Source organism: Peromyscus eremicus, unplaced genomic scaffold (assembly GCF_949786415.1).
Source record: "Peromyscus eremicus unplaced genomic scaffold, PerEre_H2_v1 PerEre#2#chrX_unloc_2, whole genome shotgun sequence".
Lineage (NCBI taxonomy): Eukaryota > Metazoa > Chordata > Mammalia > Rodentia > Cricetidae > Peromyscus > Peromyscus eremicus.
The window spans coordinates 2,794,450-2,814,083 of record NW_026734289.1 but is presented as its reverse complement, the minus strand read 5'-3'; the positions used below and the strand labels follow the sequence as shown (position 1 = coordinate 2,814,083).

The following is a 19,634-nucleotide window of genomic DNA, read 5'->3' as shown; positions in this document are numbered from 1 at the left end:
TGATTACATTCATAAGGTTTCTCTCCAGTATGTGTTCTTCAATGCATTTGAAGATGACCATGCTGTACAAAGGCTTTACCACACTGATTACATTCATAGGGTTTCCTGTCCAGTATGTGTTCTTCTATACATTTTAAGTTAACCATGTTGTACAAAGGCTTTACCACACTGATTACATTCATAGGGTTTCTCTCCAGTATGTGTTCTTGTATGCCTTTGAAGATTACTATGATGTCCAAAGGCTTTAGTACTTGGATAACATTCATATGGTTTCTCTCCAGTATGTGTTCTTGTATGCCTTTGAAGATTCCTATGATGTCTAAAGGCTTTAGTACATTGATTACATTCATGTGGTTTCTCTCCACTATGTGTTCTTTTATGCAATTGAAGAACATTGTGGAGAGCAAAGGCTTTACCACACTGATTACATTCATAGGGTTTCTCTCCAGTATGTGTTCTTTTATGCATTTGAAGAACACTGTTTTGAGCAAAGGCTTTACCACACTGATTACATTCATATGGTTTCTCTCCAGTATGTGTTCTTGTGTGCCTTTGAAGGTGACTGTAATGTACAAAGGCTTTACTACACTGATTACATTCATAGGGTTTCTCTCCAGTATGTGTTTTTCTTCTTTCTTTTTTCTTCTTTCAGAATATGAAAATTTTTTATTATTGCATTTCCATTGTCAAAATTTAGGATCTTGGTCTTTCCTTCTTGCCTTTGTACAGGGCCAAAAGGGACACATTGGCTACTTTAACAACCTTAAAGCAGACTCCAGGAATATCACCTATAGCATGACCTTTTCGACCAAATCCAGCAACCAGAACTTCATTGTTTTCCTCAGTGAAGTTCAAGCAGCCATCGTTGGGCATGAAAGCTGTGATTTTCTTGCTGTTTTTGATGAGCTGCACCTTGACACACTTCCTGATGGCAGAATTTGGCTGTTTGCCTTCAACCTCTACTTTTTCCAGCACAATTCCCTTGGCATGAGAGGCACCTCCAAACAGATTGGCCTTCAGGGCTGTGCCCAAGTGGGCTTTCTTGTATTGTTTATCATGCCACTTCTGGTCCCGTCAGTGTCTGCGGAGCTTCCTGGCAGTATGGAGACCATGACACTTGCCCATCTTGCCGGCACCATGGGCCCGAGAGAAAGAGAGCCAGTATGTGTTTTTCTATGCATTTCAAGATTATTGTGAAGTACAAAGGCTTTACCACACTGATTACATTCATAGGGGTTCTCTCCAGTATGTGTTTTTGTATGTCTTTGAAGATTACTATGATGTCCAAAGGCTTTAGTACATTGATCACATTCATATGGTTTCTCTCCAGTATGTGTTCTTGTATGCCTTTAAAGACTACTATGATGTCTAAAGGCTTTAGTACATTGATCACATTCATATGGTTTCTCTCCACTATGTGTTCTTTTATGCAATTGAAGAACATTGTGGCGAGCAAAGGCTTTACCACACTGATTACATTCATAGGGTTTCTCTCCAGTGTGAGTTCTTTTATGCATTTGAAGAACACTGTTTTGAGCAAAAGCTTTACCACACTGATTACATTCATAAGGTTTCTCTCCAGTATGTGTTCTTGTGTGCCTTTGAAGATGACCATGATGTACAAAGGCTTTACCACACTGATTACATTCATAGGGTTTCTCTCCAGTATGTGTTTTTCTATGCATTTCAAGATTATTGTGAAGTAAAAAGGCTTTACCACACTGATTATATTCATGGGGTTTCTTTCCAATATGTGTTTTCTGAAGCCTTTTAAGATTACCATGTTGTGAAAAGGCTTTAGCACATTGATTGCATTCATATTGTTTCTCTCCCTTTTGTCTTCTTTCATGCCTACAAGGATAATTTAAAAATGTAAAACTTTACCACAATTATTACACTTACATCTTTATTTCTCTAAGAATTAATTTTTCAGTTTGTTGTACATGTAAAAAGGAATCAAATCTTAAGGTGTGTTATCACTTTGCTTAGACTCATGCTGTTGCTTTTCAATAAGGATTATTCTCCACATTTGGGATGCCTGTTATGGTAAGAACCTTTATTACAGGACTCACATTTATGGCATATTTTTTCTCAAGGAGATTTTTTCATATATATGAAAAGAATTGGAAGAATTCAGACTTTCACCCCCCTTATTTTATCAATATGTTTTCCTATATTATTAATCCTACTATATTGCAAAGTGAACCAGGGAAGACAGAAGTATTACATCTTCCCACTACTCATAGGGCTTTTCTTCAGTTTGATTGCTGATGTATTCTTTTTTAAGTTGGGAAACCAATTACATGTAAACTTGAATAACATTTAGCAAGTCTACTCAACATGGGACCACTACTCAACTTATAATTGTTTCGAGATGGACAAGGATACATTTTTTCTTTCCATATCCCTATGTTCATATAGCTTGTATCCAGAGTGACATGATATTCCTAGTAAATGAAGAATAACAAATACAAGGTTTCTACAATGCCTCCAAACAGTTTGATATTTTGTTCCTCATGGACATGTCCTATGGGTTTTAAGGATTCTTCACTACAATCTTCCCTTAACTCTTGAATCTAACAACCCATTTCATTAAACTTAGCAGAGTCAGAACAACTAGAGAGTAACACTAGCTTTACTATGGATTACTTGCTTATTAGAATGTTTTGGACACAGACTTATCATATATTCACTGTGTATACCTTTGGTAGTATGAGTGATATGAATCTAAATGAATTAGCAATTCTACAGCACAGCTCTGATAGATCTATGATTCCAATGCTGATTTCTGTTAAGGTATTGATTGCTTGTCTTTCTTCTAAAAAGAATGAGCTGCCAACACAATTCACTTACCTGCCTTTCAGGTATATGGATTATGAACATCATGAATGTACTTTAAGCTGTGATTATTTACACTGTTGCATTTCTTTAAAACTTAAAGAGACATTAAAATATATCCGGGGGCACATTTGTATCAAATTTCACATGAAAATTACCTTTCATGTCGTTCAGAACTTGCACAATGTTCTTCAACTTCAAGATCTTCCCAATTGTATCCTAAAATATAGGATGAGAATATGTATGAAATATTACAGAAATTTGTGCAAAATTTAACTTACTATCTTCAGTGATCCTTAGAACCATGCCTGATTTAGTCACCTCATTCATCCTCATTCTCAATCAGAATTACCAAAGAGCATCAATAACTGAGAAACAGTTGTTGCCTTAATTTAAAATGTGAAGGAAAATTTACCTATAGCAGTGATGTTTGAATATGTCTCCTGCATCACATCTTTATAGAGATTCTTCTGGGAAGGATTCAGCAATGCCCACTCCTCCTGAGTGAAGTTGACATGCACATCATCATAGGTCACGGCATCCTAAAATATGCCATACATAAATATGCCATGCATAAGTATAAAACAAAAGCATGATACTGACAACATTGTAAATACATGCTTCTTTGACAATATAGTCATATAATTCTGGTGTTTCCCACACTTATTTTACAACCCAGACATTAAAATATAATCAATTTATTTTAGAATGAAACAGAATAGGAGGTTTGTTTCTATTGTTTCTGAATGCTTTGAATGGGATATCACCTTGCAAGAAAAATGCCTATTAACAGACATAGAGAGACAAGCAAACACATCAGCAGTACTGAGTACACATCAGAGAAACTGTATGAATAATAACTAACTACAAAAAAAGATGAGTAAGCTTAGTGTATTGGCTCATGCCTTTAATCCCAGAACTCAGAAAGCAGAGGCAAGTATATTTGTATTAGTCTAGTCTATGCAATCAGATTCAGGACAGCAAGGAGTAAATATTAAGAACCTGTCTGCACTGCAAACATCAATCAAATGAACAAAAAAGATAGGATAAACTCAGAGACCTTTTTTTAATGAAGTTGCTACAATGAGTTAGGCATTCACTCCAGTTCTGTATTCATCTTCCAGAAACCTGAATTGCTCTAGTTTAAACTGTAGTTTAAAAAATCTTACTAAAAAGAACTGTTTATTGAAACAGTTACAAATAGACAGATGATAACATTAGCAATATCACCATTGATTATAAATAATCAACACAGGGCAGGATAGATGACTCAGAAGTTAAGAGCTTTTGCTGTTCCTTCATATAGATGGGTTCAATTGCCAGGACTTAAATGGGGAAATCACACAACTGTTCATTATTTCAAGCTCATGGATTCTAAGACACTCTTTTGACTATTGCTAGGGCCACACATATGTGTGGTGCATATCCATGTATACAGGCAAAATAATCATAATTATTACAAAAATCAAAACAAACACAATGAGCAAGAGGAATGTCACACACATGTAATTTAAAGACTCAGAAGACTCAGGCACTATTACTGTCATGAATATTGCCATCCTGGGAAAGAGAATGATATCCTCTGCCAAATTTAAAAATTCAAGCTGGGGATAAAGCTCAGAAAAACAGCATAAGTTTGACATGTACAAAAATGTATACTCCAGGCCAATCACCCAATAATGTCTATTAAAAAAAACCTGGAATATTGGCCAACCTTTAATGTAACCATGTAGAAGAAAGAGTCAGGTGAATCTCAGAGTTTAAGGCCAGGCTGGTGTATAAAACTATGTTTAGGACAGTCAGGGTGACTCAGACAAAGTGTATCATAAGAAACAAATATAAAAACAGCAAAATTAAAAAAAATCATGCTAGAAAATGGCTTAGCATTGAATACTACTTTGTTTAATTGAATCTTATGTGATTTAGTAATACCATCTATAATGGTGGTAAAATCATGACAGTACAAGAAGGAATGTGGTTGATTCATTTGAACCACAACATAATAGAAACCTAGAAAAAAAATGAGTTAAGGCTATAGAGATACATATCATACCCCACCCCCAATGAGATATTTCATCCAGAGAGGTTCTTCCTACTTAAGGTTCTGAAAACACCCCGAAGGAAGCTGCCAAGGAGAGACATATGTTCAAATACCTCATCCTATCTGGGATCTTTTCATACAGTCGACTAGATTCTGACCCACGTCACTATAGGCTCAGGATTATCCATGATCATTTAGCCACCTCAATAATCCTCAGAGTCTTCCCCACCTCTACATTGTTCAAATGTCCAAAGTCTCTTTTGACACTTCAGACAAATTCTTGACTGTGTCATCTTATAAAATCAGAAAGCAATTTAAATCTTTCCAACAAATAAATGGCAGAGAAAACCCATTCCCATTCCAAAGGAGAGGAACTGAGACATAATGAGGAAAGATTGGATAAAGAGAAGACTGAAACTCAGCAGGGCAACCATCAAATCTAGTAGTTCTGTTTCAGACACATGGAGCTTCATTTTCAAAGGGCTTAGATGACTCTCAACCCACAAATTCCCATACATCTCTCTCTTTTGTTACTTACTCTGCATATATGCAGTTCTCCATGGAAGATATCTCATAGCTTAAGTATCTCAACATCTTATGGTCTCCAAATGCAACCCAGGCTGCATCCTCATAGTATCATGCAATGAACTTAGACAGTGTCCTCACTGGAGCTCTTACCATACCAAACACTCATGTCTACAACAGTGTTGACCTAAAAACCCAGACTAACAATGTATGAACTTAAATTTTGTATCATTCTGGTTTCTAGAACCAATTCACCATCAATGATTTGCCCCAATTTGGCTTCTAAGTTCTGATGGCCCCTGCCATGCTTGGATCAGAGTTGCAGCAGGGTTTTTATGAAGTTCCTTCCTGGGACTGGGAATCACTTTGCCTAAACCCTCCATTAACTGATGGCATAGAAGGATGGATTCTTACCCTTAGGACACCTTGCTAGACTTCCAATGTAGAGCAAAAGCCTTCTTTATAATGGTTATAATCTTCCTGAAATTCTTGTCTCTGTTCAGCATTTGACTGTCATTTGAAAATACATAGTCCTGTTTTTCTCTACAACCCACAGACTTTTCATATATTTATGATCTACTTCTTGAATTTTTTCACTGTAATCCTGAATGAATCATAAATAATAGGCATCCAAGAGAGTCATTATTCCATCTAAGAAATCAGCCCCATTATTTTTTAATGCTTCCTTACTCATTTTTTTGGGAACATGGCATAATAAGAAAAGTTAGATGCCAAAATATCATACAAATGACCTCTATCTTAATTCCCACTGTAATCCTATGTCCTCTACCCCAACTGTTTACAGTACCTTCAACAGTACTTTATTCTAAATATTATAAGAATGACCAGTTAAGCTCTGTGTACAGCTTTCTATGTCCTTTGCCATCTAAATTTTGTTATCTTTAACATTCCTCCAAAAGTCATCATTCCCAGGACCTTTGAATAATAAAATCACTTTTGGTTTATCACATTCTGTTATAACTTAAATTTTTCTTGCTCGGATTCAATTGTCTAAACAAAAGCACCCCAGGTAAAGGATGTGCCTATTTGGCTCATTCTGCCCGATCACAATCCATCATTGTGGGAACTCAGGTTAGAAATTCAATCTAGCAACTGAAGGCAAAAACCATGAGGAATCTTCATTTCCTGGCTTTCTCTCTTACTTGGTCATTGTCTAATGCTTAGTTTACTGTCTTATCCAGTGCAGACAAACTTTCTTAGGGATATTGCATACTCAGTGGAAGGGCCATCATCCATCAATCACCAATCAACAAAATCTCTCAAAGACTTAGCAACCAGCCATTCTGATGGGAACATCCTCAACTGATGTTCCCAAAGGTGACTGTAGAATCTGAATTATAGACATTAATTAAGACAATAATATGTCAGAAGATATTAAAAAACAAAAACCAATATATCAACTACACCAATAACTTAAGTAGCTAAAATGCAAATATTAATTATAACAACTAGAAACACAGATATGCTAAAAAATGAGGAAATACAAGTTTCTAGGAGCAAGAAAAGGAAGCCTAAATTTTTTCTCCACAGAATGTCGCCAAACCAATAAACTCAAGAAACTCCTGACATAATGTATCAGTTTTCCAGAAAATAAAAATAGGTAAAGGTTCATGATTTTCCAGAGAAACAAATATGACTAGATTATAGGTAGTGGGACTGAGTCCTGTACTCAGTGCATGAGTTGGCCGTTTGAAATCTCCAGCTTATACAGGGACACTTGGCTCAGCCTGGGAGGAGGGGACCAGACCTGCCTGGACTGAATCTACCAGGTTGAACTCAATCCTCAGGGGAGTCTTTGCCCTGGAGGAGATGGGAATGTGGGGTGGGCTGGGGAGAAGGTGGGGGGGGAGGGGGGAGAACAAGGGAATCTGTGGCTGATATATAAAATTAAATTAAATTATAAAATAAAATAAAAAAAATAATCACACAACATAGATGGCACCATTGACAAAAAAAGACAGAGAGGCAGACATACAAATATAACATTGTCACTTGAACAAGAAATATTACATTCTAATAAAAATTCAAATCAAAGAAAACACTGACTAAAACTCACCTTGTGCACTCCAGTTCTCGCCTTCGCCAATAATAGAAAATGGGGTCAGTGGTGGAAGACACCTTTAATTCCAGCACTCAAGAGGCAGAGCCAGGAAGATGTCTATGAGTTCGAGGCCAGACTGGTCTACAGAGTGAGATCCAGGACAGACACCAAAACTACATAGAAAAACCTTGTCTCAAGAGATGGAAAAAAAAATGGTTTGGGTGAGAAGGACTCTTCCACCAAAATTGGATAGACTTCTTTGAATTCTAATATTTCTGCATTGTAGAAAATAGTTTTGGCTCTTAAAGCTATATCATTCTCTGTTGGTAATGAAAAGGATGTCTGTTAGATCATTTAGAAACGATTTTCTTTCCTATGATTGAAGATTGGATGTAAGTCTGCATCAGAGTGAGAAAATGGAAAATTTTCAAAGCAAATGAAAGGTAAAAGCCTTTTAAATAAATATTATGTGATTTCTATTCTATACCTAAAGCAAGCTGATTTCCTGTAATTGTTTTATAAGTCATAAGGGCCTTTGAAAACAAATCTAGCCATATTTTATGTGTATATTTGTATTTGTAAAAGAGCATATTATCCATGTGTACAGATGACACAACAAAGAGCATATCAGATCCCCTGGATCTGGGAATATCAAATAGTTATAAGCCTAAAAACTTGCATGCTGGTATCTGAACTCCAAGAAAAATACTTGCAGAGTGACATGCATAGTACTTTTTATCCAACAAATTGAAAGTCTTTCACAGATTAACCACAACAGAAACCTAAATAAGGAAATAAGGAAATGAGTAATCCCTGGGAACCTAATGAGTTGGTATTAAGATGTTGGCTATGGGATCAGGTAGGCTACCTACAGACTTTCCCCACTCTCTATTATCCAAGACCCAATACTCAGGGTCACCCCAAGGGCTGAAACAGAACTGCAGCTTCTCCTTTGCCTTTCCATATCCCCTCTGGGTTCCAAAAACCATCCCCACATACCCTTCCCTACTCACTTCATATCTGAGTCACATCACTCAAATGGGCAGACACTCCTGGCTCAATTATTTGCTATATCTTCCAGAATGCCAGTTAAAATGTCTGCAGATCTATGACACGGTCACTTACCCTAGACCTTATTCTAAAAGTTGCCCTTACCACTGGAGTAGAACACCAGAGGCATCTTCCCCTCTGCCCTCTCCATATCTTCTGTGGATCCCTAATATCAGCTCTCCTGCATTTATTTTCCCCCAGCTTACGACACCACCAAGCCTTCTCCCTTGAACACAACATCCAAGAAGGCCAGGACAAAAGGCACTACTCACTCAACACATACTCTGAAACTCCAAAGAACAAAGAGAAACACAGAAACAAAATTCCAATCAAACCAAGATGATGTTAGAAACCAGCACTTAGACTTATAATCACCCCAAACCCAGATGCTGAGCATAAGAACATAGTAACAGTCAGGGCAACATGGAACCAACAGAGCTCAGCTATACTATCACAGTAGGCCCTCAATTTTCTTTTTTTAAAAAATATTTATTTATTTTATATATACAGCATATACGACTGCATGCCAGAAGAGGGCACCAGATCTCATTATAGATGGTTGTGAGCCACTATGTGGTTACTGGGAATTGAACTCAGGACCTCTGGAAGAGCAGTCAGTGCTCTTAACCTCTGAGTCATCTCTCCAGCCCCCTAAATTTTCTAACATAGCAGAAATACAAGAAAAAGACCTTAAAACAAACTATATGGAGATGATAGAGGTCCTTAAAAAGAAAATAAATAAATACCTTAAGTAAATTCATGAAAGCACAAACAAACAGACAATTGGAGGAAATCAATAAATTCCTCCAAGAAAGCTAGAATAAAACAAACAATTGCAGTAAACCAAAAAACAACTTAAATAAAGCCAAGATAAACCAACAAATAGTTGAAGGAAACAAAACTGTTTAAGACCTGAAAATGGAAATAGAAACAATAAAGAAAACAGGAACTGAAGGAATTCCAGAAATGAAAAATTTAGGACTACAAACAGTAAAAAAAAGTACAGAGGCAAGGTTCACCAATAGAATAGAGAGATAGAAGAGAGAATCTCAGGCACTGGGGATACAGTAGAATAAATGGATACATCAGTCAAAAATGTTAAATATAAAAATTACTTGATGTGCCGGGTGGTGGTGGCGCACGCCTTTAATCCCAGCACTCGGGAGGCAGAGCCAGGCGGACCTTTGTGAGTTCGAGGCCAGCCTGGGCTACCAAGTGAGTTCCAGGAAAGGCACAAAGCTACACAGAGAAACCCTGTCTCGAAAAACCAAAAAAAAAAAAAAAAATTACTTGATGCAAAGCAACCAAAAAATCTGGGACATTATGCAGAGACCAAACTTATGAATGACAGGAATAGAAGAAAGAGAAAAAACCCAGCTCAAATGTCCAGAAAATATTTTCAATAAAATTATATAATAAATGTTTCCCAAGTTACAGGAGGTGCTGATGAAGGCACAAAGAAGCAAGCAAAACACCACATAAATTGGGTCAGAAAAGAAAGATACCTTGTCACATAATAAGCAAACCAATAAACATATAGAACAAAGGAGAATATTAAAAGCTGCAAATGAAAAAATCCTAGTAACATATAAAGACAGACTTATGAAAATTACACCTGACTTATCAGTGGAGATTCTAAAATCTATAAGGACTTGGACACATTGATGGAGGCTCTAAGTAACCACAGATGCCATGCCAAATTACTGTATACATAAAATTTTCAATTGTCATAAGTGAAGAAAATATGATATTACAAGTTAAAGTCAAATTTAAGCAATATCTATGTATAAATCAAGCATTACAGAAGGTACTAGAAGAAAAAATCCAACCCAAGAAAGATAGCTACACACATGGAAGCACAGTAAATAAATAATATCACATCAGCAAAAACAAAAGAAGGGAAATGGAAACACACACACACACACACACACACACACACACACACACACACACAAACATACTCTCATTCACATGCTATCATCACCACCAATAACAAGAACAAAATCACAAATATTAATAATCATAATTCCTGATATTTCTCAATATCAATAGTTTCAATTCCTCAATGAAGATGCAAATTAACAGTATGGACTCAAAAACAAAATCCATCCTTCCACTGCATTCAAGAAACACACTTCAACATCAAGTATAGATATTTGTGAAAGGTGAAGGCTGGATAAAAAATTTCAATCAATTGGAACTATGAAGCAGGCTTCTGTAGCCATTTTAGTATCTACCAGTATAGATGTCAACCAAAAATTAATCAAAAGAGTTGGGGAAAAATACTCCATATTCATCAAAGGACAATTCCACAAATATGACATTTCAAATGTTAAAATCTATGCCCCAAACACAAGGTCACCCACTTTTGTAAAAGAAACACTTATACAGATCAAATGACACATTGACTCTCACACAGTGTTTGATAGTGGTAGACTTCAATACACCACTCTTACCAATGGACATGTCATCCAGATGAAAACCAGAGAAATATTGGATCTCATGGATTTTATAAACCATAAGAATCTAATAGATACTAGACAATATTCTACCCAAAGAAAAAGAATACACCTTATTCTCAGCACAACATGGAATTCTCTCCAAAGTTGATGACACACTTGGACACAATTCAAGTCTCAACATATACAAGAAGATTGAAACAACTACCTGCATCCTATCAGACCACTATGGATTACAGCTACATATTAAAACCAAGCAAGCAAAAAACAGGAAGCTTCCAAACTCATGGAAAATGAACCAATCTCCACTGAAGAAAATATGTCAAGACAAAAATAAAGAAGGAAATTAAAGACTTTCTAGAACTCAAGGAAAAATACATAATGTATGCAAACTCAGAGGACACAACAAAAGTGCTGATATGAGGAAACTTCATAGCACTAAGAGCCTATATAAAAAAGTTCAAAGAATGAAGAGATCTCATATTAGCAACTTAACAATACATATGAAAACTCTAAAACAAAAATAAGTAAGCATACCTAAGAGGAGTAGACAGGAAGAAACTATCAAATTGAGCAAAAAAAAAAAAAATCAACAAAATAGAAACAAAGAAAAATACAAGGAGTCAATGAAGCACAGATTTGGTTCTGTGAGAAAATCAACAAGACATACAAATCCTAATTCAAACTAAGAGACACAGAGAGAATATTCTAATTTACAAAATCAAAAACAAAACTGGCCCTTAAAAATCTGGAGATTGCAACAATCTGGAGGTAGACAGACTCTGGGGTTCCAATTTTAGCTATTCAATGAGTCATAGCCTCACTGCTTGATATCCTTGAGATCATTAAACTAATTAAGCACAGACTTCCAGTGTTGTGGTAAATATAAAGTGAATTAAAGAGCAATTGCTATCATGAACATAGAGAAACAATACCCAATAAAAGATTTGCAGACTGATTCCAAGAATACATCGAAAAGATCATCCAAACTGATGGAGTAGTCTTCATCTTAGAGAGGCAGTGATGACTCAATATATAAAAATCAGTAAATGCAATCCACCATAAAAATATACTGGAAAAAAATCTATATCATCCCATTAGACACTGAAAAAGCCTTTGACAAAATCATACATCATAAAAGTCTTGGAGAGATAAGGGATACAAGGTAAATACATAAGTGTAATAAAGGAAATATATAGCAAACCTATAGCTCACAACAAATTAAATGGAGAGAGATTCAAAGTAATTGGACTAAAATATGGAACAAGATAATGCTGTGAACTCTCTGTAGCTACTCAATATAGTACTTGAAGTTCTAGATAGACCAAAAAAACAAATGAAGGACATAAAAGAGATATAATTTGGTAAGGAAAAAGTCAAAGTATTATTATTTGTAGATGATATGATCATATACTTAAGTGACAATAAAATTCCAACAAGGGGACTACAGCTGATTAACACTTTCAGCAAAGTGGCTAGATACAAGGGAAACTCAAAAAAAATCAGTATCCCTCCTCTAAAAAGTGACAAACTGACTGAGAAAGAAATAAGGGAAAGACCCTTCACAATAGCCTCAAATATTATAAAACATGTTCAAGTAACTCTAACAAAGCAAGTGAAACACATGTGTGATCAAAATTTCAAAGTATTTGAAGACAGAAATTGGAGAGGATATCAGGAGATGGATAGATCCCCCATGCTCATGGATCAGTAGGATTAACACAGTAAAAAGGCCACCCTACCAACAGCAATGTAAAGATTCAGCACGATCTCCATCAAAATTCAAACACATTTGTTTGAAAACCTTGAAAAGACAGTTTGCAGATTCATATGAATAACCAAAAGAATGGAATAGCTAAAACAATCTTGAACAATAAAAGAACAACATGGCATTGTTAGTAAAAAAGACAAGTTGAAAAATGGAATCAAGTTTTTAAGATCCAGACATAAATCTATAAACATGTGGACACCTGCTTTCTGATAATGAAAATAAGAAATATGAAAAGGAAAAAAAGACAGCACTTCCATCAAATGGTGCCTATTAATCTGAATTTCTGAATGTAGAAGAATTCAAATAGATCCATTTTCATCATGCTGAACAAGACTCAAGTCCAAGTGGGTCAAAAACCCCAACATAAAACCAGACACACTGAAAAGGATACAAGACAAAGTGGGGTAAAGCCTTGAATGCACTGGCTCAGGTGACAACTTTCTGAACAGAACACTAAGGTCAATAATTAATAAATGGGACCTCATGAAGCTGTAAACCTTCTATAAGACAAAGGACATAGTCGATTAAAGAGGCAGCTTAAGGAATGGGAAAAGATTTTTAACAATTCCATAATCAATAGAGGCCAAATCTCCAACATATGCAAAGAACTCAAAAAAAAAAACCAAGATATTGAATGTTACGGAATAACCCTTCTGTACATTATGAATATGTAGTACTCTCACAGGTTAATTACAAATTGACTGGCCTATAGCTGGGTAGGAAGAGGTTGGAAGGGAGAGTCAGACTAGGAGAATTCTGGGAAAAAGAAGTTCAGAGACAGAGGAGTCACCCATCAGACAGAAAGGAATTAAGACACGCCAGAAAGGTAAATGCCATGAGTCTCTGGGCTGCACATAGATGAATAGAAGTGGTTTAATTTCTGTTATCATAGCTAATTAGTCATAAGTCTGAGCTATAGACTGAGCATTTGTAAATATAAGCCTCCATGTATTTATTTGTGAGCTGCAGACAGGAAAGATAATTGATCCTACAGTTGAAAATCTAAATAATTTTAACAAAAGGGTATGGATCTAAGCAGAGAATTCTCAACAGAGGAATGTCAAATACCCAAGGAACACTTAAAGAAATGTTTAACATCATCAACCACCAGGGAAATTTGAATCAAAATTGCATTCAGATTCCATCTTAGACCTGTCAGAATGGCAAATATGAAAAACGCAAGTGACATGTCATGCTAATGAGGAAGTGAAGCAAGGACAACACAACCCCACTGTGTGTAGGAGTGAAAACTAATACAGGCACCATGGAAATCAATACCATGGTTCCTCAGAAAACTGGGCATCTATCAACCTCAAGACTCAGCTATACCACTCTTGGGCATACGCTCAAAGGATGTTCCATCCTACCCTAGGAACTCTTGCTCAACTATGTTCATTTATAAGAATTTATTCATAATAGCCAGGAACTAAAAAATAGCCAATATGTTCCTGAACTGAAGAATGTACAAAGAAGTTGTGGTACATTTATATAATATAATATTACTCAACTGTTGAAATAATGACATCATGAAAAAATTAATACCTCACTTCTCACTGCTAATATCAACTATTGTCAGAGTAAGAAAGTTGAAACTCCTTCTTGGCCCTCCCTTGCTGTGCTGTGAATACACCTGGCTTTACTGTTCATCTGTGAACTCAATTCTTACACAGATCCTCTTCATTTTAAGTTCCCAATAAAAGTCAGAGAGATTGGAGGAAACTCATTCTCCCTTTTTTTCTTTGTTTTCACATACCAGTCTAGGCCCTGCCTGGAGGCACTTGCAAGACTGTCTTCCAAGACTAGGCAGCAGAGTCAGCATTAAGTTTATAAACAAGTTTCACTTACGTATTGTGAGAGAAATCTGAGCTACAGAAGACATTAATTTGACCAGTGGTTCTCAAGTTTCCTAATTCTGTGACCCTTTAGTACTATTCTTCACATTGTAGTGAACCCCACAACTATAAAATTCTTTTAACTTCTACTCCATAACTATAATTTTATTACAGTTATGAATCATAATATAAACATCTGTGTTTTCTGATGGTCTTAAGCAACTCTTGTGATAGGGTTTTTTACACCTCCAAAGGGAGTCATAATTTCCAGATGGTGGACTGGTATTTTAAGGTGATATTAATTAGTTAACTTAATTAACTTACACTTAATAAAAAAATGAAATTGTTAGTGACTTAAAAACATTAGAAAACAGAAACAAATACTCATTTAAAGAAAATGAAATTTAAAAATGGTGCCAATAATTGACTTTAAAATTGTAAAAAGAATTGAAGGAATAATAGGCTATGCTGATGTTGAAAAAGAGTAGTCACTTTCCTGTTAAAGAAAATGCCTTTAGTAAGACTTTGTATGACTTTGTCTCATGTAAATTATTAGCTGCTGAGTGCAGTAAGCGGACACAGATTTACAGCCAATGGCCTGTGCCTCAAAACTCTAAGCCAACTTAACTGTTTCAACCAGGATTACACACATCTTCATGGGAGAGTTTGCTGTTGGATTCTAAATACTTAGTAGCTATCCTCCCAAAACTGTACACCCATCAATTCTGTCTGTCTTCATTCACCTGGAAGGAACTAATACATGCAGGGAAATTACAGAGAAAGTCACTCACCATGCCACATCAGTCCTTCAGTGTAATGGAGACCCTTCACAAACACCAGTTGTTTCCTAAGTTTTAATGTTAAATTTCAAAGTGCAAAACTTTTGGAAGATGTGAGATGGACCAGGGAGTTTTGAGTTTGTCAAATCTGTGTTCTATAGCAGCAACATAAGCACTAAGGGCACCAGCATTTCACAGTGATGTCAACAAGGATATTTCAAAGCACAGTCCCACTCCTAATGCTCTACACAGATACGGCTGGTGGAGTGAAGTTATGCAGAGGGTAATAGCTGGCCACAGAAATTGCAAAGACCACACAGGACCACGCCGAACCACACTGAAGCATGAAGGACAAGCAGGATCATGCTGGACCATGCAGGACCAGGCAAGAATATGACAAACTCTGCATCTGGCCACATGCACCCAGCCAGCCAGGACAGGACCCAACATACTGGCTCCCATGACTCACCTGAGTGCTAGTCCCAGTCTGGGGATGGCAGCCCCTCACTCACCATGTTGTTGTTTTCCAGCTCACCCACACTCTCTGCTCAGCTCCCTGCAGCAGCATTCATAACACAGCACACAAAAACACTGGTGCCAGCTTCTCTTCAAAGCCAAGACTGAAGCCTGAGGCAGAAAGGACCCAGTACAACTTCTGATTGACAGTTTCCTGGAGTGCTTGATTGGCTGCTGAGGCCTGAGTGACAAGAGCACCTCCCTAAGGGTTACACTCTGCTTAAAGTCACAGCACAATGTTTCCTGATCCTTCCTTCTGCCACAGACCCAGACCTTTTCTAAACATTTGCATTTCAATAGCACTTGCCACTGGCTCCAATAGCAGACCCTGCTGTCTTCCTGCTTTGCATAGACACTTATCCCTCTTCCTGTGGAACACCATGTAACCAGCTTGCACACCCCACTACCCTAAGTGTAGTGGAGTGACTTCCTGTCACACAGGTGGAAAGGTGCCCAGAATATTAACAACTAAAGAGAGATTTAAGGACACAAAAATGAGATATTTATTCTGTGGCTCCACACTGAGGTCAGGTGAACTGAAGGTACTTTTTACCTGATTGTCACAGAAACTTCAGACAACCAGGGATGAAAAGCCAGACTAGACCATGAACAAGATAAATGTGTTGCTGATTAATCAATAAAACACTGATTGGCCGTTGGCTAGGCAGGAAGTATAGGCGGGGCAAGGAGGAGAATAAAGCTGGGAAGTGGAAGGCTGAGTCAGAGAGACACTGCCAGCCACCACGATGAGAAACAGCATGTGAAGATGCCAGTAAGCCACGAGCCATGTGGCAAGGTATAGATTAATGGAAATGGATTAATTTAAGCTATAAGAACAGCTAGCAAGAAGCCTGCCATGGCCATACAGTTTGAAAGCATCATAAGTCTCTGTGTTTACTTGGTTGGGTCTGAGGCTGTGGGACTGGCAGATGAGAGAGATTTATCCTGACTGTGGGCCAGGCAGGAAAACTCAAGCTACACTTTCTCCCATCAGAAAGATGGCTGATGGCTTCATTGCTTTAGGAGTTTTATTCCTGAAATCAAAGCAAACTGTTGGCAAATAAATAATAGTAAAGAGTAGTCTTCATGGAAAGTGGAATACTTAGAGAATAATGGAGCAAGGGAGACCGTGTTTATGAACTGTATTGTTAGTAAGCACATCCTCCTCAATGGGTAGGTGAAAACAAAACACAGCTGCATTTATCAAGATTCTCCACATGATCAGGACTGGTAGAATGAATCTCTCCATGTATGTGAAAAGTGGATTTAATACAATGTCTCACAAGCTGTGGTCCAGGTGTCAAACAATGGTTGCTATCAATGGAAATATGAAGAGTCCAGTAGGTGTTCAGTTCATAAGGTTAGATATCTCAGCTGGTCTTCATTATACACCACAATTCTAAGGAAGTAGATGCTAATGCTGGTAAAAGAATAAACTTAGTAGCCAGAGCTATGGCAAGAAGGAAAAGAGAGCTTCTTCCTTCAATAGTCTTTATTTATGTTAGCTGCTATGAGAAGGTGGGATCCAGATAAATGGTGGATCTTATTCTTTGCTTGATAGGGATTTTTGGTGTTTTCAAGACAGAGTTTATCTGTATACACTTGAAACCCATTCTGTGGAACCGGCTGGCTTCAAACTCAGAAAATCCAACTGCCTCTGCCTCTTGAGTACTTGATTTAAAGGTGTGCACTGACAACAAGCTGGTAAAAGTGGATCTTATCACCTCAAATGATCCAGATTAAAGATGGGTCTTTAACTTCAAATCATTTAAGAAAATCCCTGATAGGGTACCCAACTCTTTGGATTTTAGTTAATTCTAGAGTTAGTCAGGTTAGCTACCAACAACAGCTATCACATCAGAAAAGACAGATGAAATAAGAAAGATTTCATACCTGCAGGAGGCAAGGAGAGCATGGGAGTTATTTCCAAAAACAATGCTTTTTCTAAACAAAGGAAGCATGTGTATTTTTCTTAGGGAATCTAGATTTGTTCTTGTAGAGTCCTTACACTTCTTTAGCATGCTTAATTTGTAAATCCATTTCTAAACATGTTCCCAAAAGCAGAGGCGTTAAGGGATATTCTTGCCTAAAAGTCATGCAGAAACACACACACACACACACACACACACACACACACACACACACACACATATATAATGTTTGACATAAATCATAAGTGTACCAATACCACAATTCTCAGATACAAAAAATAGAGTACACCAATACAGAAAACATCAATAAAAAGTTACCAAACAGCACTGTTTACTCTGCTCCTAGATGAACAGTTATGAGGAGCTCTATTAACCTCAGAACAAAGCTGCTTTTGCCTCTCAGCAAGCTGGCTCAGCCGAAGGCCACAACTGCTTCTGTGCAAGACCAGAAGATTTCATTTGAACTATCCTTGGCTATTGTCAGTCTCAGCACTGTGACATCACTGTGGAGAATTCCATTCTTTTCTCTTTCTAACTGGATAAAATAATTTTAATTATATAGTGTTTTGCCTGTATGGGTCTGTGCCTACTACATGCAGAGGCCAGATTCCTGGGACCTGAGTGACAGCAAATTGTTAGCTACCATGTGGGTTCTGGGATGGGACCTTGGTCCTCTGTAAAATCAGTCAGTGCTCTTAATTACTGAGCAATCCATCTAATCACTTTTTATTTAAAATTTATTACCATAAATGGATACTTAAAAGATATTACATCACTTTCCCCATTTATCTTTTCATTCCATCTCTTCCCAAATCCCTTCCAACTTCTTCCTTGTTGGTGTGGTTGGATAAATATGCTGAAATACATAAATACAACAGGATGCATTCATTTTTTACTGGTTGTATGTATATTTTGATAATGGGATGACCATATTGTACTGGATAAACAATTAGGGAGGTCATTCCTGCCTGATGCTAATTCTCTCAAATAGGGGAGAATTCCACTTATTAATCAGCATCAGGTGTCTGACCCTGACTGGGCTGCCTTGGACAAGAAACATAATCAATAATAGAAAACTTACAGTAGATAAACACCTTAGCATTTCACAGCACAGAAGATTCTGACAGAGCATCCAGGTTTCATTCCAAGTTTATATAGAAGCTCACTACTATCTGTAATTCCAGCATCAGGAGTTCTGACGCCATCTCTTGGCCACCCAGGCCATGATAAGAAGAGGAGACTTAGACCATAAAAATTTGTTTTCAAGCTGTGTGGTAGTGCATTCTTTTAGCACTCCTGACACAGAGGCAGGAAGATCACTATGGGTTTTAAATCCTCTGCTACATAATCTATACACACATACACACACACACACACACACACACACACACACACACACACACACACAACAGAGTATTGTAAAGTTGGGACAATACAATACCTATCAAAGTCATTTCATGTCTCTGCCACTGGTGACCATAGAACCATTTTCAAAAATAAATATTGCTAAGCATGTGAGCACATGCCATTAATTCCAGCCATTGGAAAACCCAAACATTTAACAGTGGGCTACCATCTTACCATGCAACCTCAACTGAGAATCATGAGCTGGGTGTCCCAAAACCAAGTCATAAAGTAGGATATGAACAGCAGCAATCTATTATCAAATTGAAATGGTATACTGTTGATTGGGACCAAGAAGGTCCTGAAGGCACAAGCAACTTACATGAAGAAGTTGTCCAAATGCCTATGCTTTCTACTGCTATTACAATATCTTCTGCTGCCAAGCACACACCTACAGCCTCAAGTGGGGAGGGGATTCTTTAGGAT

The 19,634-nt window shown here is 37.1% G+C and overlaps 1 protein-coding gene and 1 pseudogene across 1 annotated transcript; both read right to left on the bottom strand.

The window, feature by feature from the left end:
* Positions 1–691: 691 nt before the first annotated feature.
* Positions 692–1,125, bottom strand: LOC131901088 (small ribosomal subunit protein uS12-like; annotated as a pseudogene).
* A 287-nt stretch (positions 1,126–1,412) lies between these two features.
* On the bottom strand, positions 1,413–3,368 carry LOC131901089 (zinc finger protein 431-like; the record flags this gene model as incomplete). The annotated part of the gene is made up of 3 exons (XM_059252379.1): positions 1,413–1,599; positions 2,997–3,057; positions 3,254–3,368. Coding segments are annotated over 3 exons (363 nt in total), but the record flags the coding sequence as incomplete, so codon positions are not given.
* Positions 3,369–19,634: the final 16,266 nt, after the last annotated feature.